The sequence below is a fragment of the Rhipicephalus sanguineus genome, chromosome 4 (genome assembly GCF_013339695.2).
Source record: "Rhipicephalus sanguineus isolate Rsan-2018 chromosome 4, BIME_Rsan_1.4, whole genome shotgun sequence".
In the NCBI taxonomy this organism is placed as follows: domain Eukaryota; kingdom Metazoa; phylum Arthropoda; class Arachnida; order Ixodida; family Ixodidae; genus Rhipicephalus; species Rhipicephalus sanguineus.
The window spans coordinates 71,888,661-71,913,645 of record NC_051179.1 but is presented as its reverse complement, the minus strand read 5'-3'; the positions used below and the strand labels follow the sequence as shown (position 1 = coordinate 71,913,645).

Below are 24,985 nucleotides of genomic sequence, written 5' to 3'. Positions count from 1 at the left end.
CCCCCTGAAAAAAATTCCTGGGTACGGCCCTGTGTTTTGTTCAGTACAAACAGCATACATTCATGGTGGGCATATACAGAAGTTGTTCCTAACATTTCTAGGTTGCTGCATCAGTTGCTGAACTGCCGTGCGACCCATGACCCCCTTCAGTTTTCCTGCTGCACCTGGCATTCATTAAGATCTCCCTGGATTTCTCCTTTGCAAGGCACATACACCTTCTTAGTCACTGCTATATCTGCATCATATGAAACTACAGTTTTTACGTGGTCTAATGTTCTGCTGCATTCGGTTTCTAACCTCTGAATATCATACCTCTGCAAGGCGTGGTCCTCTTCCAGCTCTGGTGCAATTCCGGTCTGGTCAGTTGTCAGCGCTTCCCAAACAGTGACCTGAAACAGCAGAGATGGCGCGAAGCTAAAGACCTGTAGCCACCAAAGCCGCTTCTCAACTCTCCAACAGTACCCGCTGCGTACAGATTATTAAATGCAATACATGTTGAGGTCAAGCGTATTAGACTGTCCAGTGCGGGTATGGTGTGATGGCACTCTTGGACACTCACTTCTGATCCCCTGAAGAACTTCAACATGTGCTTTAAACAAACGTGCGTCTTTCCATTTCACTTTTATTTAAAAGCAACTACCAAAGCTAGCATATGCAAAATGTAGCATTTATATGTGGCCCTCATAAAACAAACAATGTCATCAAGGTAATAAAGAATCATCGATGCTGTTTCGTTTTATGAGCCAAGACATTCACGAACTGTCGGAACATAAGCAGGAACACCTGCAAGAAGGCACACTAAGGCCGGAAGGGAAGTAAGGTTCTCAAGCAAAATCTCACGCCATGTCAACAGGTAATTGGAATTAACATATCTAACAGCGCAATCTCCTCATCGACACATCTTGTTTTGGTAGCATTATTTAGATGATTGAACTTAACTGCCGTGGCTGTATGCAACAGGAAAGTGCTTTCTGATTCATCTCACCGCACTGACGGCAGGAACACCTTTTACAAGATATCAGATATAGTCAATATCAGTCTCAGAAAAATGCTTTGTTCCAGTGTCTTATAGCTAACACATGAAATAGTCCATAGTTTAAGAAACAAGTCAATGAATCAAATTGTGGCTTTGTGCTAAAAACAGGTGGTTATCAATTTTTCATTTCGTGAATCAACTCAGGTTCAGAGAAATGTAGTATGACATTACTAACACTATTTTATATTATACTATTAACACTACCAACACTACTACATATATTACTAACACTACTAACATTACATTAGTAAATGAACTCAATGAAGCAGAAGGTCTCCAATGCAGTCAAACAACTTTATGAAAAAACATTCTCAATCTATGAATCTACTGTCATACAGGTCATTCAGCTTTAACAACTGCGCACCATAAATCTTGCCAGGAAAACTTTCTCTAACATGAATTTAAGAGATACTAACCGAAAGAAGTCAATTTTCTTCAGCACACTTTAATGTTTTCTTCATTTATGCAAACAGTGCAAAAGAACAATACAGATGTTTTTATTTCCTCTTCAACTATGAAAACGAATAACACCACTCTCAAGAGCACCTGATTAGGCAAGTGACAGCTCGTAGAAAAATTTTTGGCTCTAGACATTTTTTTTAGTTTTGCTTGTCTCTGTTACTTTCACTACTGCATTGGTTTTAAGTCGTTTCACAGATGTACCCAATCAGTACGTGAGCACATGCGTGACGAGCCAATCATCATTGTGATTTAAAGTTTTCGCACCTGATTCTCTTCTCCGCTTGCCTCCACGAACGACTGCTCGATGGCATACTGGAGGAGTTCGTCGTCCTCGTCGTTGTTGACGTTGAACTGTCGCAGTTTGTTTGCACCTGCGCCAAAAAAAAGCAGAGAGAAAATGGTGCTCCCACTGAATGCTCGCACACAGTTCTGCAATACAGACAATGAGTTCGGCTTAAGACGCCAGTACAACTACTTAAAGTGACAATTCTGCACGTTTTCTCAAAACATCTCGACGAATGCCACTGACACATCTGTCTGTAAAGAAAGCCAGATTGATAGAAAAAGAGAGAAAGAAAAATATAATCTCACTAGGCAGTTCTTTAGATATGCACTCAGTAACTATTGGGGTACTTAAAAAATACACTGTTATAAGCACTACATATTAAAGCGGTGACTCGCAAATGTGAGTTAAATTCATTACAAAACAAATGTTCACCAGGTTAGCGGAAGTTAACGGTGGCATAAGTAATGGCATTTTAAAATGTAACTGGCCCAAATACATAAAACATTCAAGAAAAGATTATGTACTTCTTGTGAGCTTAAAAGCAGCCATGATATGTAACTGCCTAGGCATAACACATGTACAATTAACTTACATTATAGGTAGATTAGTTGTTTGTCACTTCAAGAAAAAAAAATGTTCGATAAGATGGACCAACTACTGATGCTATTTTAATAAGGTGAACTTCTGCAGCAGAACGTTCACCACAGAAGCTTCACCTGTTCAGTTACTTTCCCTATTTCGAGAAAGCATTTCTGAAAAGGATTTCCAAGCTAAAACCTCTGATCTACAGCTTACAAAGGCATGTAAAGCAGGAAAAAAAGTGGAGCTTGGCATAGTGGCACCCATGGTACCCAATACCGGCGTAAATCAAATAAGTTTATATCTATGCCTAAGCAGAAACATAGATATGTATGTTGCAGAATCAATAAAGATTAAATAACTGAAATATGTCAGGAAAAAAAAAAAAGGCATACTAGAAAGATAACAATTGCTGTGTTCTACTGAGACACACAAGGAAAAATGCAAGGATAACACTGGCACAAGCAGGACTATCGTGAACAGAGTGTCCTGTTCATGCAAGTGTTATCCTTGCATTTTTTTCTTGTGTGTTTCAGTAGCGTGCTGAAATCAACAGCTATGCACAACCAACTAGCAACTACCTCGGCTCCACTTGAAAAAAATGACAGATGAGTATTTATATGATCAGCAATAAAAGTGGCTGCAACATACAAAATAAAAGCAGCGTTAAACATGAATTAAAACAAAATATAATTATTACACAAAATTTCCGTAAAATACAATATAAAGGTCTGCAAGATGACCATGAAATATGCATACAGGGTCCCACAATACAAAAAGAAAATAGATTTTTTTTAATCTCAGAAAGGAAAAGCTCACAAAAACATGAAAACTAGAACTCTAGATGAAACATTGTACTAAACACAGTGAACATGGCATGATGATGGCGACACCATCAACGCAATGTCATTCGACCTTATGTGAAGTACCAAGGCACTCAAAGATTTTATGAGGCTTTTGGAATAAATTTACAATAATTTTGGTACTTGCTTTTGGTTTTCTGCATTGATGAGAGTTAGCAGCATTGATGAGAGTTAGCAATATTGATACTAGAATAGTCAAAGGAAACTAAATTTTGCGTCTCGTCAGCTGAAGTAGTTCTGAATATTTTAGTTCGTAATGATAATTTACCGAGTATAAACCTGACAAAGCATGACTTAGCCTTAGCGCATGAGTATGTTGGTCTATGCGACTGCGTGCCAGCCCTTACTTGTGATCAACAGCTAATGCCATAACTGGAGGAACCTAATGGTGAACAAAAATTATGTAGCATATCTTCCAGCACACTGTATGCACTGAAAAAAATGTTTTTAAAATGTACATGGAAGAAAGCCAATAACAAAACATTAGACATTAGGCATGCAAGGAAAAAAAAACATTAAGTGTACATAAACCAGCCCGCAAAGCTAATGCTGAAAAAAAAAAATATCAGTCACATCCACTGCTTCAAATGCTGACTAAGAGATTTGTGGAAAAGCTTGCAGTAGGTTTCCTAACTCATCGCCTACGACTGCTGCTTATGCTTTATAAACACGTCATAGTTATAAAATTATGCAGTGTTACACTTGACCTACACTCCAAACCTCATGATACAAGTAAAGATTGACAAAAGTGTCAACTCAGCTCCTGTGTTATACAAGTCCTGTCTTTGAAGCTGCCACAATAACAAACATTTCACTTCGGGAATGGCAGACAGCCGAGCCAAGTGCCCATACCTTTCTATGTTGGGAATAAAGCAGCTAATTTAAACTTCCGGAATGCTGCTTGAATATGTGGTATAGGGAACACTTATGTGCTGTTTATAGCGAGCTTTTGGCAGATTTACTCTTGATATCTGCACTGCTAGAGAGCAGAATTTATTGTGTCAGCTGTGCTCCTGGTTGGGCAGCTTCTGGGGATTCGCAATGACACAGCGACAAACACGTGCATGCGTGGCAAGTGGTGCTAGCTTTGTAACTTCTTTTTTCTCTCAATCGTGCCTCCACTTAACCCAATCTTTTCACCAAAACAGTTATTGGTTATTTATTGTTTTCTTTTACCAAAAGGTTATTGGTTCCACTTGCAAGCTTTTCAGTGTCTTGAAAGAAGGCACAACCGTACAGCGGAAATTCCTTATAGGATAGAATGCCAACTAAGCGTAAGAGAGAACAGCAATCTTTCAAGCTTCCCTGCATAGTATCCATTATCAGGTGCAGGATCAGGCCACCCATCGTGGCTCATTTCAAGCAAGCAAACCTGTATGCCTGATGAAGGGCACGATACTGGTTAGAGAGCCACAGATTTAGAAACGCTGCTGCTCGAGAGCAGTGAATCTTCCCTCTAGCAGGATCCTCCAGTGTTCTTGGTGTACGCACTTGCAATAAACAGGGACTGCTAAAGCAAACAGTTAGAAACTTAAAGGCTTTTGGTGCAAGCAGAAGCATCAGCCAGTGCCATGAGTCACAGCAAAAACAGCGAAAACTGCTGTCATGCTCTTGGTGTGCGACGTTCGTCGGTTCAGATCAGCTGCTTCTGCCGCAAGCGCTCCTGGCGGCCTGCCATGCTTTGCCTGTGCATTCTCCTGCTTGCGTCATGCACGTGCGCGCCTAGTATGCCAGTGCTGCTGCAGGACGAGGCGTGGACCTATGCCGCCAGTGTACGTCAACGCACCTGCAGAGGGACACCCTCGCGCTTCACCAACCTCGTCGAGTGGGCCGCGCAGATTTGTTTTCTACACTGTTGGAAAGGAGGGGCAAGAGAAGAAGCGATTAATTCTGCAACTCCTGGGGTTGGAGCACGAGTTCCGAGGCCCCCGAAGCGAAACACTGCTGTCGGGTCTGTCAATGGCTTCAATAAAGATTAGCGTATTATATCGGCGGCCCACGACAACAGCGGCAATCAAGAGAAACAGCACTTTGCCGTGCAGACAAAAACGATTGCTGAAGAATAATGAGGTGGCGTTAAACGAAGCTCCAAATAAGTGCAATAGCCTGCAGATTCACCGAACAACACTTGCATCCCATTCCAGTGGCAATGGATTGCAATGAAGTGAATTTGCGAGGTTACTAAACTCTGGGGGCAATGTCATAAGGATATAGTGCATCGTAACAGCTGTGAAAGAGCGAGACTTTGCATTGTGCTCAGGGCAATCACTTACTTGCAACTTAAGTAACTGCTGCTTTTTCATCACACGATGGAATCGATAACTGACAACTTGCAAATGTAGTCAGTGCATCCTGCAAATTATGATGAAATTCTTCGCAGCTGCATCGTTACCTACAGTTCTGTTAAACTTGCACAAATACCAAGCCCAAGGAAAAAAGGAGGAAGAAGACTGCAGTTAAAACAGAAAAATAGTATCGAACTGAAGATGGATCCAGAAACAAAACAAAAAAGAGCATATCCCTGGTCTGACTTGGGAACATCACGTCTTGCAGTAATGCGAACATTGAACACATGGAAGCCCTTGCTACAGCGATTCAACACAATGGAAACAAATCAACAGAAGAAAACTGCACCACTACACATAATCAAAATTCAACATGTAGTCCCCTGATATACAGCAAGGAAGCTTAGCACTGTTCATAGGTCTTTCACGAAAAGGTAAAGAAACAGTGCATGAGCAAGGAAAGCCTTATGTGCCAAATGATGAGCATTTATGAGGACAGAGTAGTTTCAAACTGAAAAGCAGCACCTCTTTTCACTTGGTGCCTTGGTGTTTCTTGTTTCTTAACCACAATCCCATACTTTCAGCTCATCCATGCATCCTGTACAATATGTATTGGCAAATATGATAGGGAAGATCACAAAGAATGCGATGCCACAGGCGTTCTACTGGCAGCAGCTGCTGCTGTTGCTGCTGCTGCTACAGTGAAGCCAGTTTGCCCATCGCATACAATATATCCTTACAGTAAGCTCTGTGTATCCTCCCAAAACATTCCTCACAGGACTACTAACTTTACATTGCTGTCATGTCAAAAAATCAACACGAGGTGTCAGGACATCACTACTGCCATAGCAGTTGGGAAAAAGTAACTAGTGGCAACATAATGGTGGTGTTCGGCCCAGATAAACATGAGATCCTTGAGGTACTGTCAGGTCCTCTGCCATATGGAAAGTTAAACAAAAGCTGGTTTTGTCTTGCCAACATTTTACGACACAAAATCGAAGACAGCACAAAAAGAAAGCAGAGTGCCCAAAGAAATCTGCCACATTCCTTTGACCATTCTATCACCTGCTCCCATGTGTTGCACTGCATGAGAGCGGAAGCAAAATGCCAAGTTTTGGCCACTATAAGCTGTGCTATAAAACAAATATAACGAAGCAAGAAACTTGCTTAGCAGTGTCAATCTACTGCCTTACTTTAGTGAACCTTGCAGCTAGTGTGACTTATCTCATCTATACGAATCGATATGCAGTAAATAGTAAATCAGCTTAGTAAAAGGAAAGAAGGTGAAACTGGCTTCTCTACTGTCCATTTAACAGCAATGTCTTGACATTCAAATGAATCTAAAGAACAAAAGAAAAAGGTTACAGTTAATGCTCAAGTCTCTACAGCATTCCAAAAAAAGTCTAAAGGCTGACTGCATCCTGTCCATCGAAGTCAATGCAAAGTTTCATGTTTCCAGGCAGAGTATGGCAAGAGTTTTCTCCCGAGCCACAAGTATGACTTGGCACAGAACTATGGGACAGAATTATTGCAAGCTGCTGGATATCAGAATTTCATACATCGGATATCCGCTTTTGATGTGAAAACGTCCTCCTTAGTCCCGAATGAGATACGTGGGAGCTATAAAAGGCCATGAATTTGGAGCATGCAGGTAAAGAGATCCTAACTATGTATACACCTCGTATTACTGTGTTCATCTAACATTTTCAGTAAGACGAAGTGAGCACTCTTACATGACAGTTATAAATGGACATAATAGCTCCATTAAGGCTTGAACCATCTGTCATGCAAGGATTTTGCTGTCGGGCACTGTTAAACAGTTCTTTCAGGTACAGGACTCTAGTACTTGCCCGTTTTTCTTTCACGTGCGTTGAAGCAGCAGCGTGCACACCTTTGGATTTCATACCCACCACAACGCTAATGCATAACCAACCCCAAAAACTGCTGCAAACTTCAGATGGTAGAATAAAAGGCAGTGTTGTTTCCGTATAAAAAGCCCCGCCCAAGGCGCCCCACGTGAAGCCAAAGAAGTCGGAGGAGGCAGAGAGAGAGAGGCGAAAAACACGAGACGAGGAAACAGGCCTGCTGTGCGCACAGTGCCCACGAAAACAATAACTCTGCAATAAACAGCGTACTGTAGCTGCCACTGCTATGATAACTAAATGCTGCTGCTATAGATTATTGTCTGTTATTTACCGGCGGCTGTGGGCCCTTTGGCATGGCCGGGGGTTGCTGCAACCCTCCTTGAGTGTATTTTGCGTACACCTCCTGCCGGCGCTTCTCCCTACGTTTGCGTCTACTCTCGGGGCTCAGCGGTGCACGACGGCGGGGAGCGCGGCGGGCACTCAGGCCGTCTGCCGGCAGAGCGGGAGGAAAGAAAAACACACAATACGCACACAACAGTGTAGATAGAGCCAAAGTGACCTGGATTTTTCAGAACCCACACCTAGATCACAGTCTACTGTTAGCTCAACCTTGTGCAGAGCCATACCTCCTCTGCTTTGAGTACCTCCTTATAATAAAATGCCTTCATTCTCGCTCCAGTGAAGATCTTATTTCATTCGTTTGATATACAACGTACTGCTATGTTCAGTTTGAGGTAAGACGCAAGAGCGGTGAAAAAAAAGCAGAAAGGAATTCACCATTCCAGCAATTCGCGTACCCCAATCTTTCTTATTGGAGTGATAATACACTGGCCCTCCAAGCAGTAAGGATGGTCTTTAGCCCTAGCTCAGCTTGTTTCATCATAGCAGACTATCATCTTAACTTTGTAACTGTTTTTTTTTTTGTGTATGTGTGATGGAACGATAGCTGCTCGGTGGTCCAGCACAGACACATGACAGAAAGCAGGAGGTATGCATGTTGCCAGAGTGGTGAAACATTCTCCGCTTTTTTTCCCAGGAGCACCACTCCAGACACCTCATGTGTTGCAATTCATAACGCAAGTGATCATGGATATATTATGATTACATTACCTTTTAAGTATCTAGTACGTAAATTTACTCACGATGCCATGCTTCACAGTACATTGTGACATTGCAGTCACAGTGAGAAAACCAAGCACAGCCAAACAGCAAGTAAAGAATAGCTTTTTTTTTTGGGCAACCGGATGCATGACAGTTTCATTTTATATGATTTCATTAAAACAAGGTTCAAAGATCTAATTAGATTCTGTTATTTCTGTACGACTTATTGTGCGTCACGGCCTCATTGTTACCCCATTTGTACTTAAGTATAGTACATTTCCGATCAAGCTTTAAACTGCATATCTATATTACAATAAACAAATCGATCACGGTAAAGAAGGGTATGATACTTCTCGTGTGATTATCACTACATAGTGCTATCCGCTGACCAAGATTCTTTGATATGGCCTTAATTAAACAGATTTGGCTATATGTAAAAGTCATTGTACAAGAACTGAAAGCACCGGATATTTTTTGAGATGGTCAGAGTTAGCAACGTCTCCCAGTGCTGCCCCTTTATTAGCTTTTACCTGTAAAATAAAGTATGATATTCATTCCTTTTATTTATACAGGGTGGCCCAGCTATTTCTAGCCAGAGTTTAAAGATATGCCGAAGTGCTCTATGACGCCGCGACCAAATGCATATTGCTGAGTATTGCATGGAGTAAGTCGCACTATTTTTGTGTTCTGCTTAATTGCTTAATTAGGCAAGCTTAATTAATTAACTTTTGAAGCAACAAAGCAGGACCAAGAATTTCAATGAGAAAGCTGTAGATCAGTTTGCAAAACATCCGAGTGGGCAATTTCTAACTTTACATCTACTAAGTACAGTCAACTGCCGATTTTTCGGACCCCCTAGGGACCGCGAAATCGTCCGAAAATTCGGGCAGTCCGAAAAACTAAATTCATGCTTTTTTATTCCGCTTAAGCGGTCAAATCGCCACAGCCACGTCCGAAATAGCTTTAATGCCTCCCAGTACAATTATCAGGCATTTTAGTGCGCGCCCAGGCTCTCGCAAATACATTCGGTACCTGCCGCGAGCCCCGCTTAACTACGTACGTGCCTACCGCCACTTTTACATCTCGTGATGAGCGCCGCTGATAACAGCAAAGCGCGGAATAGATTACGGCTATCTCGCATGAAGCGTTTCTAAACGATGACGCGGAACACAAAGACTGTGGCGGAAGAGCGGACGACTCGTCCGGCATTCCCCGATGCGTGTGCGCATATGCGCACACACATCGCCGAATCGCCGCTGATACGCAGCATTTGCTGCCGTATCAAGCCGATCGTTTCTAGTTGTGTGCAGTACATCGCCAACTAAACTGACGCCGTCACTTTACTGTTGCTGTATCGTACGCACGCATTTATCATGAAAGGGTTCGGGATGCGCACTTAGTTCTTGACCGCACACGGGCGCGGCAATGGCGAGCTGGTTTCGTCCGCGAAGGCAACGCGTCTATGCGGCGCACTTAGCGGTCTCGCACAAAGAGGCAGCAGGAATGGCGGCGCGGCGCATTTGGGCTCTCACCTATTAAATGCGTGCAGTACGCATGCACCGCAGCTTGCTGTTGCGAATTTCTGTTATTGCTAGATTCCAGAATGTTGTGTATACCCTCGTCAGATCTTGTGTTCTGTTGCCGCCACCGCCTCTGTCTGATGTAAAGGGGGGTGAGAACGTAGTCAAGCGGACAGTCGCTTTTATTCTCACCCCCTCCATCAACTTTGTATTGGTGGAAATAAACGTTATTATTATAACTGCGCTAGGCCACGTGCACTACCGAGCAGTTAACTGAAGATGCTTATCGTAAGGGTTGTCAGCGATTAAGTCGTACCGGCGCGTTTGCCAGCTGCCGCCATCACGCCTCCGTGTATTTCCGCTGCTTATCCATAACATCGCCGCACGGCGCCGCGATAGCGGCCCCTTTGAATTTTTGGTCTGCTTCACCCCATAACGCTTCGGCATTGCGGCAAAGCTGACTTTCGGACTCTGCTACTGTCGCACACAGATCGACTCGCGTACGCGCTGGTTCAAACCTAAGAGATGATTGACGCGGCAGAGGTGAGGGCTCCAATTAATGCCTTTCGGACCCACAATTCGGGCAGAAAGTCCGAAAAATCGGACACCAAAGAATTTCAGCGTCCGAAATTTCGGACGTTCTTATACATTGACGTCTATGGGGCTGGTGACGGTGCCGCGATAGTGTCCGAATTTTCGAGCATGTCCGGAAAATCGGGCGTCCGAAAAATCGGCAGTTGACTGTATTGGTGTTTTCCCGCTTGCTAACGATGCCCGCGAAATACAAAAATATAACACGTGACATGCCCGCTGCAATGCAAGTATGCATTGACTCTCCGTGAAGCATGAAAGAGCTGGATTGCTGACCACATATAAAAAAAGCTCTTTGACTCATGTGAAGGAATATTGTTTACAATAAGGAACAATTAGGAAATGAATATTCAAGCACAAGATGGGTAAGCTGGCGCAAAACGGGAACAATTGGAGATCACATGAGATAGGACCACACCTTGCAGCCTACATAAATAGACAATGTTTGTGAGTTTATTCAAATATCTTATTACAGTTAATATAAACCAGGATGACACTACCAATTATTGAAGCCTACCAGCCATGAAAGGGGTCCATGATTGTGGTTCATCACACGCTTCAAGTGCTAGCTACAAGTGAGCCGGAATTGGCTGGGAGCTGCTTACTTGCATTAAATTGAGTGCTCAAGTGAACAGATAAATGGCAAGTGTGATGCGGATCAAAGAAAATAACATTTTTGTTTGGTGCCTCACCTTTCTGCTGCAGGCAAGCCCCCCAAAATTTGTGGCGTTTAGTATGATTGGGAAATTTCGACACCAATGTGGGTCACGATGGCTGTACTGGCCTGTTGTTTAGCCTATATTTGCTTGTCAGCGTCATCCATATATACTGAGCTTGCAAATACAGACGCTTGACTTGGGACACGGAAGCTTGGTAGACCATCGCACTGCTACATTAAAACCACTTGGGAGTGTGCGATATGCAGCAGGAGTTCGGTTACGAGGAATCGGGGTTCGTCTTACTGCCTCCACGTGGCATGGGGATAAAGTGTGCTGCCGGGCCTGTTTTTTGTCTTGACCTGCAACGAGCGACTCACCGAGCCGTGCATAGCTGCTGGGGGCCTCGAAGCAGCTCTCGTCGATCTTGCACATCACAGTTCCCTGCTCCCGCATAGTAGTCACCCCTGGGACGGGCTCGTCGAAGGCGTTGATGTTGCCGAAGGTGATTCGGGCGTTGAGCACGTGGAACAGGGGAATCTCTGCAAGCGGGACAAAGAGGAAAAAGACGGAGAGGGAAAGAGCACGAAATCACAAATTCTGTGAATCTACTACAACAAGCAAGCAAGCAAAGAAAAAAACATCACATCAGAAACAAGGCCAGGACTAAAGGCCCAGCGCGAAACGCGAGTTCTACTTCTGAGAGCTACATTTCTCATCCTGGCTATATCTGCGCTATGCTCTCGCAACCTGCAATGAATGAGCTGACCAACGAAAGAGAGTCCCTATTCCACAAATGAAGACAAACGTTTTGGATCTGCAGTGCTTTTATGCACAATCGTTACACTCGGCAAACACAAATGCAAAATGCATCATAGATCTGTCTCAGGAACTTGTTGAGATTGCGTAGGACCTGACCAATATTATTTACCATGAATGTGAAAACCAGTTCCGCATGTGCAGACAAAACTTAGTTATAAGAATGTAGCATCTGTGGGGTCTTGAAAGAGCTGCGCTCATGGGACAAAGGGACGCAGTACGCACCGTAGTGGCAGCTTTTACATAATGGCAAGCCCACCAGCCGTATCTTACAAATAACTGCAGTAACATGCCAGATGTAACACACACAAGGAACATAACGCACACAATGTACCGCCAAGGCGGCATCCCTGATGTTCGCTCACCATGGGAGGCCATGGGAACAAGCCGCGGTATCATCCCCATGGACCTTCCACTAGAGACTACCATCCACGGCCCCACCAAGCCCCAAAGAGAGCCACTGTTGTTCTTCATAAGCCCGCCTAACCCCACCGACAGGGTGGTACCACCTTGGGAACAGCGCCATCCCTCAAAAAGCAGCTAGTGCGCTAACTATACTGACCAGTTGTATGCGTGTGCACCATAAGGCGAAAACTTGACAAGGGCTGATAGCACCCCCCCCCCCCCATCTACTACCAAAATACTTTCATTGCAAGAATATATTCATAATTCATATGTAACCTATGTAAAAAACCCACTCCTGCGATAGCCCGAATTTGGCTGCTGTATGTAAAGATAAATAAATTTTTGCTATATCAAGGAGACCCAAATACAAGCACATTTAAAAAAAAATTATGGCATATCAAATTTACTTCAAGGATTACACATGTGGGTAAAAGTTTCACGGGGGAGGGTTGAAGTGTTGGTCTTAAAAGATTATAAAACTAAAATGAAGCTATAAACTCCCTTGACCAGCTCTTCAGGGCCCCAGTATGTGAGATATCATAATACTTCTTTTGTCTCTCTAGATTTTTTTTTTTCAACTCTTCATTTGCCACTCCTATTCTTCTCGACTATGCTAACTTCATACGCAGGGCAGGCCACTGTCTCCTCTTCAAAACAACTGCCCCCTGCTGATAAACACTGGCACTTGAAACATGGCACGACCTTTGCTATCGCATTCTTTTTACTACTAGCTTTGTCATGGTCTTGCACTACAGCACAGCCACATGTTGTGACTGCCAAAGATTACTACAGCAAACAGTGACTGAAACACAATATTTGCAAGTGGCCTTTCCCATGCAGAACAAGGAACTTTGAAGTCCCAATGAAACCTTAAGGAACTAGGAAAACAGTATGTTAAATTTGACAGGAGTCTCGTTTACTAAGAAAGGTGCATAGGGGTGCAGCACTCAAATATAAAACCAACCGAATTAGGTGCAGTTTTTCTGTTTAAGCAGTAATACCACTTAGGCGATTTCCATTTAACAAGATTTTACTACAGTGGCAACACTTCCCGTCCTTTCTTTTTTCTTGTACTTAGTTTGCGCTAGTACTCAAGCTTAAGTTTTTAAAAAAGCATTTTTAGTGTATCGTCTACTCGATTCCCAGAATCTTCAGCCTTAGAAAACGGCAAACATTGGCCATGAAGCTTTGAAAGTGTACCACTACCAACCAAGCACTTTCACTTGTTACTAGCTCACAGACAGACCCAGCGAAAAGCAATTAACTGCAAGAGCCAACTACTGGTGCTTCCTATATGCACAACACAAGGGCGAAAAGCTGGGCTAGTTGCTTCAGCTTGAGACTAAACATTTTTCTAGCCGAGAAACAGAGAAAAGTGACATTAGGATGACAGGAAACCTGGTAGGCTATCCACCGGTGGTTTATTTAACCCTTTGTATCCTGCACATGAGCTAAGAGCATCCACACGTTTTGCAAACCCACTACCGAAGAGGTCAGGGGTAAGGTCCGAGTGAATGCTAGCTCTTAATGTTTGCCACATGCAAAAGAGACACCCAGTTGAAAATCAACATTGTGTCTAGTCGTCACCTTTTTGCTAGTCCTTGCCTCTTCTGCTAGAACTATTTCGTCCAAATGATCTTTTCAAGTTATATGAAAGTTGCTCAGAAAGAAGCATTTGAGACCTCTAACAGCTCATTTATGGTCGTACCGGTAACTCCTTGAGATATCACATAATAAAGGGCTCCTAAACCACTTAGCGGTTGAAATTTACTTGTGGTACTGCAGTTGTGGACGAGCCTTCAACGAACATGCAGCCTCGAGAATTTTTTGAGACTGTGCTGTAACAGCGGAGTTACAAGTGTTTGATGATCCGAAAGCAGCCCCCGCTAGCTCTGCTATTTCCTTCACTAAGTTCCGTTCATCGGCTCGTCTTTGCTCCTGGTCGGGTGCTCGCACAGCGAGGAGGAAGTGTGGCAAGCGCGCATGAGCAGACAAACAGGTTCTTTTTGTGTATGACACAACCAGGCGCAAATGGTGACATTACGGCCAATGCCGGGGATACTGAGAGGCCCGGAGAGGGCAAGGGATTGTTTCCTGGAATTTGTGGCGTTCCCGCGGCTCGCAACGCTGCTGTGTATTGTTGATTGTGATGGCGTTCTGAACTCAATGCGCGTGTTTACTTGAAGTGTTACAAAATTATCGGAGGAGGTTTACGTGTATATGTATGTATATATGCCAAATGAGAAACATTTGAGCAAAACATCGAGAACATGCAATAGCAGTGACAACGAGCAAGCAAAAGTACCTATATTATAACTTTTGATAATAAATGAACATGCATGAAAACCAAGCAGAGCACTCGTACCAATTTTGACCGGGAAGCCCGCTGGCAGTTGGAGGGTGATGAAGTCCCGTAGTCTGGCAAAGTGGTTGCTGTTGATTGACATAAGGTCTACAATTGGAAGAATCTGGGGAGCCGAAAACAGAGAAACCACCAATCAGCTTTCAAGAGGTGTCTGGGTGTATCTTCCACAGCTAACAGGTACACCATTAGCAATCTCGGAACAAAGGTGAGCACTGCTACATCGTACTGGCACGACATTATGGGTAATGCTGAGTCCTATAAAATGTGAAATTATGGGGCAAATTCTCAGCTGATCATTGTAAAAGGTGCAACCTTTCATGCACAATTACTTAGCACCAGATGCACGGGCATCTACAAGCGTCAGAAATCCTTGCACAGAACCAAGTACACTGCTGTCTAGAGATGCACCGGTAACACTAAATGCACCAATATCATCCTGTTAACACTGGAAACATCTGGTGCTGTGTTGCAACCGTAACAGCTGATGCTACACAGGAGAAATCTCATGAAAGTGATTCTATCCTTTAAAGTGGTCAGCAAAGAATGAAGAATGAAGCTTCACTCATCAGTTTGGGCTATCGTTTAGTTTCGGTGCAAAAAAAATGCGCATTCATTTTCTTGCCAACCAATGACAAGTCCAACTAATGAGGACACACACATTTGAAGAACTAGACTTATCACTGCACAAAGTTACAACGGCCGAATAATACAAAACGACGGCAAGTGTTCTGTTCGACGGGCATTCCGCGTGTCAGTTTTCTGGCAAAATGACATCCCCAATGATGTGAAACAGAAGAGCTGTTCAACGTATTGAAATACAGTGCGAAAGAGAGCCTCATTACACAGGCGAAATAATAAACAAAAGGCGGGACAAGGTGTGGGTTCAAGCTAGTTCGTACGCCAGAATCAACACTTCTTGCACAAAATTTCTTAGACAAAAAGGCAGGATTTTTACGCAGAAGCTTTCACCAGAAAAATTCAGGCAAACATGGCTTCTCTTTGCACCGAGAGGGCCGAAAAAGACACACGTTCTACAAGCACAGACAAATTGCAGAGAAGTTGCATCAACTATGACGAGAAGCAAGAAGACGTCTGACCTGCTGAGGTAAGGACAGTGGATAGTCCTCGCAGAGCCATAGATTGGCACGAAACTTTTGGGTGCGTACTGTCGCCTCTCGAGGTCGCCCAATATCTCGGCCTCCCAAATCCACTTTGGCGTTGAAATATTCTTCTGGACGAATGTGGCAAGGGTTGCCCCGCCACTCCGTCACATCCTGCGAGAGAGACAAAAGGAATGAGACAACATATCTTAAAACACAGGATACCATAAAAGGAACTGCTTCACACTGCACGTCAGTCCCGTGGTTTTCTGCATTTACCGCAAAATCCCGAGCAAGTGCCTCTACTCGTTGCACCAAGTTAATAACCCAAGGACCTCATGACCTGAACTCTACAGCAATAAGGAAGTTAAAAGTGCTGCCTGCAAAGGTGTTAGAGGGTTACAAGGGTTATTAGAAGGCCGGGGGAGCTCATGTTAAGGGGGGGACGTGCCTTTCGGAACGAACTTACTTGTTTCTGGTTAGATCTTGATGAAAATTGGCACAAAGACTAAGAATGACCTTATAATGCTTCCATAAAAATTTCAAGATGATATCACGAAAACTTCCCGAAAAACAAACAATTTCATTACTGGACCCCGTGGAGCGGCTGGAGAGTTTAGAAAATGACATAAAAAGTTGGTAAACACTGTGTGCAGAGGCGAATGTATGCTAAAGGGGGCTGCGTTTTCAAAATAATTTTTTTGCAACACTAAAAATTGTAGTTCATGTTTTCTTCACTGATACTTCAATGAGCACATTTGCACTACAAACAAGAAACCCTACCAAAAATTTTTAAAAGAAAAAAAAAAATAAGAATGCAGCCCCCTGAAGCACAGTTCAAGGAACATTACAAAAAAAAAAAAATGGAATCAAAATCTGTCAAGTAGTTGCGAAGATATCTGTTCCGAAAGCTGTGCAACATGCCAAAAAAACAGTATTGAGAAAACGAGGTTCAAAGTTTTGCGTCACGTTTACATGCCTGGTCCTTAGGGTCCTTTGCAGTGCGGCATCGCTTGGCCATCTGACCTTTAGCCTGATGAGCTTTCGCAGCCTTTTTTTTTCCGCATGGCATCTTTTTCGGCTGCTCTACGAAGTGCATGGCGTCCAGGTTGGAGACCAAGAGATCTGCAAAGTTGGCTGTAGGCATGGAGGTCTTGTGGTCAATTTTTCTATGTGATATATTCATCACAGACCAAAAATTGCTGAGCGCAGCTGATCCCTTTCCAGTCGTTTTTATAGCTTGCATGGCCCGAATATTGACTTCAAATGACTTGCTGTTTCCTATTCGTGGCGACGACCACGCATTTTTCGCGTCTACACCGCAAGCAGTGCAGGTGAGCACCATCTTTACCGCTAAACCATGCGTAGTTCCGTGCTTCATCTTGAGTCCCGGTTCTTTGCAGTGCGGGCACAGGGCACTGCCAAACAGACCATTCAGGGATGCGCATTGTACGAGGAAAAACTCATCTTCGTCTTCCGTTTCGATGTCACTCTTGTCCCCTTGGTCCATCAGTGATATCTTGCGCTCCATCACAGACATTGCTCTTAGGGACACCTGAACAGCCACGGCGCATTCGCGACATGCCTCCGCTGACACGAAACGAGGCTCTAATCGGGCCCGAATCGTGCTACTGGTGGTGCTGGTAGACGACCTCGCACCCTCGCGCGAAGTACTTGGCTGAGCATCCGCGATGTCTACATCCTCGCGCGAAGTGCTTGGCTGAGCATCCGCAATGCCTGCAGCCTGCGCGGAACGACGAACGGATGTTTCCTCTGACGGCACAAAGCACTGCTCCAAAGGCATATGAACAGTTTCGTCGATGCTCGCGGACGATGCTCCGTGCGTGCTTGTGCTCGGCTGCGAGTCCTCGTCGTGCCGCACGCCGTCGTGGCTGGTCGCAGAAGTCGCCGAACTGAATTTCTTTTTCATGATCGGCGGCTTCGGCTTACGAGCACCAAATCGCTGCGCAGTCTTGCGTTTCTTCTTGAACGATCGCCGGTCCATGATCGCATGCGGCAACCAATCTCAAAACTGCGATGCGCCAAACTGGACAACAACGTTTTTCTCCTTTCACGCGCGCCGGTCTTATCGCAGCGCGATGCGATCTCGAAACCACGCCGCGACAAGTTGAAAACACACACAGTAAGCGGCCCGTCAGCGCTGTCAGCACATAGAGCAGACGACCTTTGCGCCGATTGCTACAAGCGACCGCACGGGCGACCAATGTGGCACCGCCGTAACGTCACGTGACGCGCGTCGCCAATCAGAAACTGTCGTGATACCTTTAAACTTTGGCTTGCCGTGGGCTTGCTCTTGCCTGGTACAGGCGGCCGAGTCGGCACATTTGAAATGGAAGAATCGCGCTATCCATAGAGACAAAGATGGCGGCGCTAGGTTACGTGGATGCGGAGATATCGCGGCTTGAAAAACGCCGTTTTTTTCGCAATTTCCGTGAAATTCATCGCCACCCTAGCTTCGATAAAAAATTTTTACGTCATTGTTACGCCGTTTTCAGGAATGAAACTTCGAAATTAGATAGAAAAGGGGTCACAGAATGTGAAAATGAGATTTTCAAAAAATCGATTTTTTGGCCAAATTTCGCTATGCCAAAGCCGCGTCCCCCCTTAACCCTTTTGCCACCGTTGACGAGTATAGGTAGTCATCATGAGATTTTCTAACAAAATGACTGATGATGACTATGCTCATCATACTTGTGTTTCTTGATGCTAGATGGCCACACTTGTCCATGTTGAGACACTTATGTCTCGGCTTTCATTTTATTGCGATTTTTCATTGTACTGCCTTGCAGTGAAGCCACCTTCAAGTTACCTTTTTCTACGCGATTAGTGAAATTAAGGAACCCCATTGAATTGAAAGAATAGTACCGTTTTATTAAAAAAAAAAAAAAAAAGCTCCACAAACTGAGCGAAAAAATTTTTTCGGTAATTTTGGCACGTTTTTCTTTTTTTTGGTCGCGAACGGGTTAACCGTCACCATGATTGGCTGGTGATAGGGAAAAAAAAAACAAACAAATGCCAGCGCTGACTAAAGATGTAGGTATGGGCGAGAACAAGTGACATATAGGAATGCCCTTTTAGAAGGTTGGTGAGCGAAGAATGTGCTGAAACGCAAAGAGAAAAGAACACTGACCCCGTTTGGCGTTTCCAGAGCGGCACCCTCTTCGACCTCGACTGTGCCCAAGAAAGACTGCAACGGTGACCGTGCAGCCTTGTGACGAGCCTTGTCTGCTTCCGAAAGGTGCTCCACTCTTGTCTTGGTCACGAGTTCCACATTTGTCGCACTGAATACCTGCACGGGTGACAAGTCTAGGCATGAAATTTCCCACTTCTGCAACTAAGCCGTCCAAAACAACCTTAGCATACATGTAAACCGGAAGAACGGAAACAGACGGTCTCAATTTTAATTAGTCGCCATCTTCCGAAGACGGATGTCCGCAAAATAAGTGAAACAATGTGCGAGTGGCAGCGTGTGCACCTATTTCATTGATATCACGGAATGCCAACAAAGCAAAGCTGACCTTAGCTTTTTTTTAACAATGAGGAGGGCTGCTTAAAACATTGCCTGAGAAGATTTTTCAAAGAGTACTAACACAGAAGGTTCCAACCCTTTCTCCAACTGACAGCAAGTTGTCTTTTCATCCACTTTTATCTCCCATTATTTCGTTATTATTTTTAGACTGATAAAACACAATTACTTTCCCTATACTTTCCTTGTGCTTCATTGTATGCTGCTTCACATGGTCATTGTAAAAGCATGACAGAGCCTTCGAAGCAAGGCATGAATCGAATCACAAGATGGTTTGCAAATTAAAAGGCCAGAAACTGTGCCACACATTCACAAGGTAACCAGTAATGTCAATAAAACAGTGACTAGGTATGTGATACCCCTGCCACTTTCTTTGTGTCTAATTACGGTCCTGCAACATGCATTAATACCTCTGTTCTCATAATATCGCAGAGCTGGCAGTTCTATTGCGATTGCCTGTGTCTTTTCTGCAACACTTCTAAAACACATCAAGTTTTCTTTTTGCACCAAACTACAGAATGTTATGAGCTGCACTGCAGCAGAGGGCTCAAGATTTGTTTTGACCACCTGGGTTTATTTAACCTGCACCCAAAAGCACTGCACATAAGTGTTTTTTTACATTCCAGCCCTTTTGTAACACTGCTACTATGTTTGTGAATCAAACCCACAATATTTTGCACAGTTGTTTGCACATTTTGTGCAAGCAACTGTGGGTAGCCGCAGTTGTATTCCGGCTACAGCAGATAGCTGACTACATACGTAGTACTAAATTGCCCCTGTAGCAATTCATTCTCAGGATTAGTGTGCTCACTTTGCAGTTGTGGCCATTGATCGTTTCGCTCTTGTCACTCTTCCAGCCGAGGATTCCAGACTTGTTCCTGCGTGCAAGTAAAGCAAACGAAAATTTGCTGACAATGTAAAGCCCAACATGCCAAGCAAATAGCTCAAAGTGTTTGAAATTTGACAAACACGTGCATTTGTGTCTAGACAAGCATGCACACATACTTAGAGTTCTCGTTTTTCCGTAGCAATGACATTTTGTGGTCAAGCTTAACACAGTCATCAAAAGAAAGACGGAGGGAGGAAATATATCTAAAAAACTTCCACACTCAGTGTGATGCTCATGTGAGACAAAAAAATAATTTCTTCAGAATGTCAGAAGTGTTAAACTATTGCACTATTTTCATGATGCTGAAGTGCCAAACTCTTCAGTGAAGGATCTCAGTGATGGCTTAGATTGCTTGCTATGAATTTGTACACAAGATCTAGATCCATGCTTATAAAGATTACTCTATTCAGCACATATGAAAAACACCGTAGAAAATCTGTTCCCTATCATACACTTGTTTACTGGCTCATTATTCCATAAGCACCACTGCCATACTCAGCCATTTTCCTTCCCTTAGCACTATTCTTAATAGCGAACATGTGTTAGACTGATACACGGTCTCACCACACGGTCTACTGATAAACAAGTCGCTAGAAGAGTGAAGACTAAAAGAAAAAGCTCTTGGCCACGACTGAGGTTAACAAAACCAATCATATCCATGCTACCACTATATCCTTTCTTGAAATCACACATTTTGTTTTTGTTGTTGTTGCTCACTGCAAGTTTTGCCACCACAGGAAGTATACAAATGTGGGGTGTATAAATAATACAGAAAAAGGTAATTAAAGACGTATGAGAGAATCCCTTGTCACACAGAGGTCTTCAATATGACAAAGGTTAGCAGGCCAACTGATGCAAGACAACAAACACATGTTTACCATGCTGCCTTTACTGTTTTAGTTATGTTGAATTCCAATGGCGGAGTCGAAGCAAGGTTTTCTGCTCCTTTTGGAGCAAGTGTGTTCCAATGACAGAGTGAGGGTGGGAGTCAAGCATTCCAATGGAAGAGTCGGAGTGGATTCGGAGCGGGAGTCACTCCATGGAGCAGGAAAAGTTGCTCTGCCAAAATCAGTGGAGTCAACCAGAGCTCGGCATGATGTACTTCTTTTAACATGTTTACCTGCTTGGGGTGCAGGTTTTGACAGTAATGGCGGACGACATGGGCGTCTGGGCAAATCGTGTGGCATTGCTTCCGGTGATCGATAGCGACTCCCCTCCCCTCCCCCCTAGTCAGAAAACTTCACTTTCTGCACGAGCGATTCATCGGATAGTGACAGCGACACTGAAACTGCGGCATACGAGCGGGAATTCGACAGAGGAATTAGCAGAATGGAATAACTACACGCAAGGTATTCTGGGCAACTCAAGCGCCTCCGCTTCCTTCTTGCTCCCATGCTTGCTCCGGCGGTGCAGATTGTGTTCCAATTGTGGGTTTGGAGGTGTTGCTCTACGCCAGAGTCGAGTGCTCGCTCGCAGAGTCCATCGGATGCTCCGACTCTGCCACTAGAATTCACCATTAGATAAACAGATTCCCTGCATCTCCAGATATTTGTGGCCTATTGAAGCTATGGTGAGGCAAACAAAAGATTATCAGAGACTAGCAAGCATGGGAATGTCCTGGCCACAAAAAGAAATCCTGCGGTAAAAGAAACCTATTTAGAAAATCAAGTAAGAGCAGCCACGAGTCTACCAACAAGGAGCAGTGCTGTCCTTTTTACCGTTCAAAGCTGATCTTGTCGGTGTCTATGTACGTGGCCACAATGGGAGAGGTGAGGCGTGCTGAGATGGCTTCCTGTGAGGGCCGCAAGCTCCCCGTGAGGTCGACGTACTCGGGCGGCAACACCTGCATCTGTTCTACGTGAACCTGGCAGCTGTCATGGTCCACCTCCATCATCAGTGCAAGATCCTCTGCACATCCGGGAAGGAGGGAAAAAAAAAGAAAAAAAGGAAAGGTGCGCTTTATGTTAAGACTGCACACAGGAAATGCATCCATCGATGGAGAGCTCAAGAGTAGAGAACACGTACAACACGCTTTCTTTTTTTTTTTGCACTCCTAATTTTGTTTGAGAGTGAAAGGAGTCATGTGCCAATTAAATCTCGATTTGCACAAAAATACCTTTTATTTATTTTTTAATCTCCCTTTTACCTGGACAAGATTTCATTAGGTATCATATGACAAGTTTTTACAGAGTGTATTGAGATGAAGATAGCAAGTTCAGCTGTAACGTATGGCAACCGCATTACGATCAGAGCAAAACTCTACAAACATGCACATAATAATTAACACGCGCATTAGAAAATCCAATTGGCTAAAATCAATCTGAATCCCCCTTCCAGCTGTGGCATCCCTCAAAGCCAAGTGGTGCCTTTGGAACACTCCATCAATAAGATTCAGGTCTTCATTGAGGTTTTGTTGTACAGATGGGACCTCTCAGGAATGTCGTGGAGCTCGGAGACTGACCTTGTCCCTTGAATATGTAGCTCCTACGGCCACGCTGCCAGTTGGACTGGTCAAATCCAAGCAGAGTGGTGTCTATCCGTACATTAGCTCCTAGAACAGTAAAAAACATCATTGTGTTAGTACAGTACACTGTACGATGCCAGTCCTAATAAACCCTTGCGAGCACGGATGCTGAAAGAAATGAAGCCATGAAGCTCAAGGAAATTTATTTATTTATTTATTTATTTATTTATTTTCAATACTGCCAGTCTCTTTCCGAGACCATAGCAGGTGGGCATACAGGTTAGACATGCAAGTGCAAGTGCAAATCAATGCAAGTGCAAATCAATTACATGAGGCTGCTCCACCTTTCATGGTGAAATCGGTTAATTGGTAAGTTGATCTCTTTGATAATCAGACACACACGGTGCGCTCCGTGTGTCTTTTTTGTGTTCCCTGTCTACGTCTTTCACGTGCAACAGTTTACGAGGATAATCAGATGCTGAGCTGTCACACAATTGCATGGAAAATGGTTGTTATCTTTTCAAGCTTTAAGATTTTTATATGGCCTGCGCACCAAGTGTCTCAAATGCAAACAAATAAAGTGGGCATGGACTCACCACTCTTGTAGACCTTGTAGGTGTCGCTTGGACACATCCTGGACAGAAGAGGTACTGGAAGAAACAAAAGCACATACAATAAGAAAGATGTACACAGTAGGCATGGTGCACTCGTAACAAAATAAGCAGTGCCTACCAGACCTCTGCAAAGAAGAAATAGCATGTTGAACAAACTCTTGCACCTCTCATGTAAACAGCATACAAAATCTTATCTCATTGGTCCATAATTTTGTTCTCACTTTCCAGGGGTAATGCTAGGACCAGCCATAAATGCCACAGTGCAGATAAGCAATTATTAGGGATGGGCGAATAGTAAATTTGAGGTTCGAAGCGAATCTGAAGCGAATAGTGATTTGGTTGAATAATTTCGAATCAAATAGTTCAAATAGTATATTGCGCATATTATTATGAAAAATGGGCGTTCTTGTCATGACCCTTGCACAATGTTTTTAAGAATTGGAACTAGGTATGAGTGAATGTCACTTTTTTGGTTTGAAATGAAGTGGAAGCAGCCTTGAATAGTATCAAGATTTGAATAGCAGTAGGGTGCAAGTTATAAGTGGTACAATACGTTACAATTTAAAAATTATTATACTTAGCGCATATAAGCCCATATAACATGCTTTTAAACTCAAAAAAATATGTTCATTTAACCTTGAAAGTGTGGCTTCGCGGCAGTGCAGATTTCCCCTGGATGAGTGCTTTCACGGTACAGCAACTCAACGCTGCAGTTAAACCACCTTTACAGAGGGTTATGTGCGGTCATACATATATTCGTTCATTTCGAATACTTCGAAATTTCGAATAATCTAAATTCGTATCGAAGCGAATTTGAATACTTTAATATTCGTTCAAATATTTGAAACGCCCGAATATTCGCCCATCCCTAGCAATTATCGAAATAATTTTCGTGACAGTCTAATTCTCAAGCCACCGATAATTTTTTATCATTCTTTGCAGTAAAGCAATACAATGCTTTGAATTATTCTGAATTACATTTTATGAAACAGCATTTAGATGAATACACAGTGGCAATCTATAGTGTTATAATCCTATGATGCCATTAAAAGAGACTGGAGGGTGGTTGGGCCCAGTTGGCTGGACATCATTTCAGTCACAAAGCACAAAAATAAAACCGTCAAGTGATTTTTAAATTACACTATGTTCATTCATCTGGTTCGTGTTTGACATTCCCTGTGCAATGTGGCTTACAAGGCTTTTCTACCAAAAGGCTGACATGCACAACACATTTTTCACAACCACAAGAGTCAGCATCATTCAAATGAAGTGTTCAGTGTGAACCTACACGATGCCTTGTTGGCACAGGATTATGCCCAGGCCAGAAAAAAAAAAGAAATTTGCATGGAGAATGGCACACTTTTGTTCAGAGTTGATACCATATTTTCCCGCGTGCAACCCACCCCCCTTCCCCTGTATAATACCCACACCCTCTCAACTACAACCTGCGAAAAAATTAAACAAAGATTCCTGTGTATTGCAGTAAAGCCACCTTGCACACTAAAATTCGTGTACAGTAAGACCTCGGTGATACGATC

At 43.6% G+C, this 24,985-nt stretch overlaps 1 protein-coding gene across 2 annotated transcripts in view; it reads right to left on the bottom strand.

Moving 5' to 3' along the window:
* Positions 1–24,985, bottom strand: part of LOC119390236 (ankyrin repeat domain-containing protein 13D) — a 46,030-nt gene that overhangs the window by 8,796 nt on the left and 12,249 nt on the right. Inside the window, exons 5-15 of one of the 2 annotated variants that reach the window (XR_005183259.2) lie at positions 23,430–23,483; positions 22,831–22,920; positions 22,088–22,277; positions 20,292–20,358; positions 19,085–19,243; positions 15,931–16,107; positions 14,834–14,936; positions 11,625–11,786; positions 7,708–7,865; positions 1,763–1,869; positions 313–389 (exon numbers count right to left, since the gene is read on the bottom strand). Coding sequence is in view for 1 of the 2 variants with exons in the window: in XM_037657804.2 (XP_037513732.1) it covers positions 313–389; positions 1,763–1,869; positions 11,625–11,786; positions 14,834–14,936; positions 15,931–16,107; positions 19,085–19,243; positions 20,292–20,358; positions 22,088–22,277; positions 22,831–22,920; positions 23,430–23,483 (1,186 nt within the window). In the remaining variant the exon portion in view is untranslated. The remainder of the gene's footprint in view (positions 1–312; positions 390–1,762; positions 1,870–7,707; positions 7,866–11,624; positions 11,787–14,833; positions 14,937–15,930; positions 16,108–19,084; positions 19,244–20,291; positions 20,359–22,087; positions 22,278–22,830; positions 22,921–23,429; positions 23,484–24,985) is intronic. The other variant, XM_037657804.2, reaches the window with a different exon arrangement.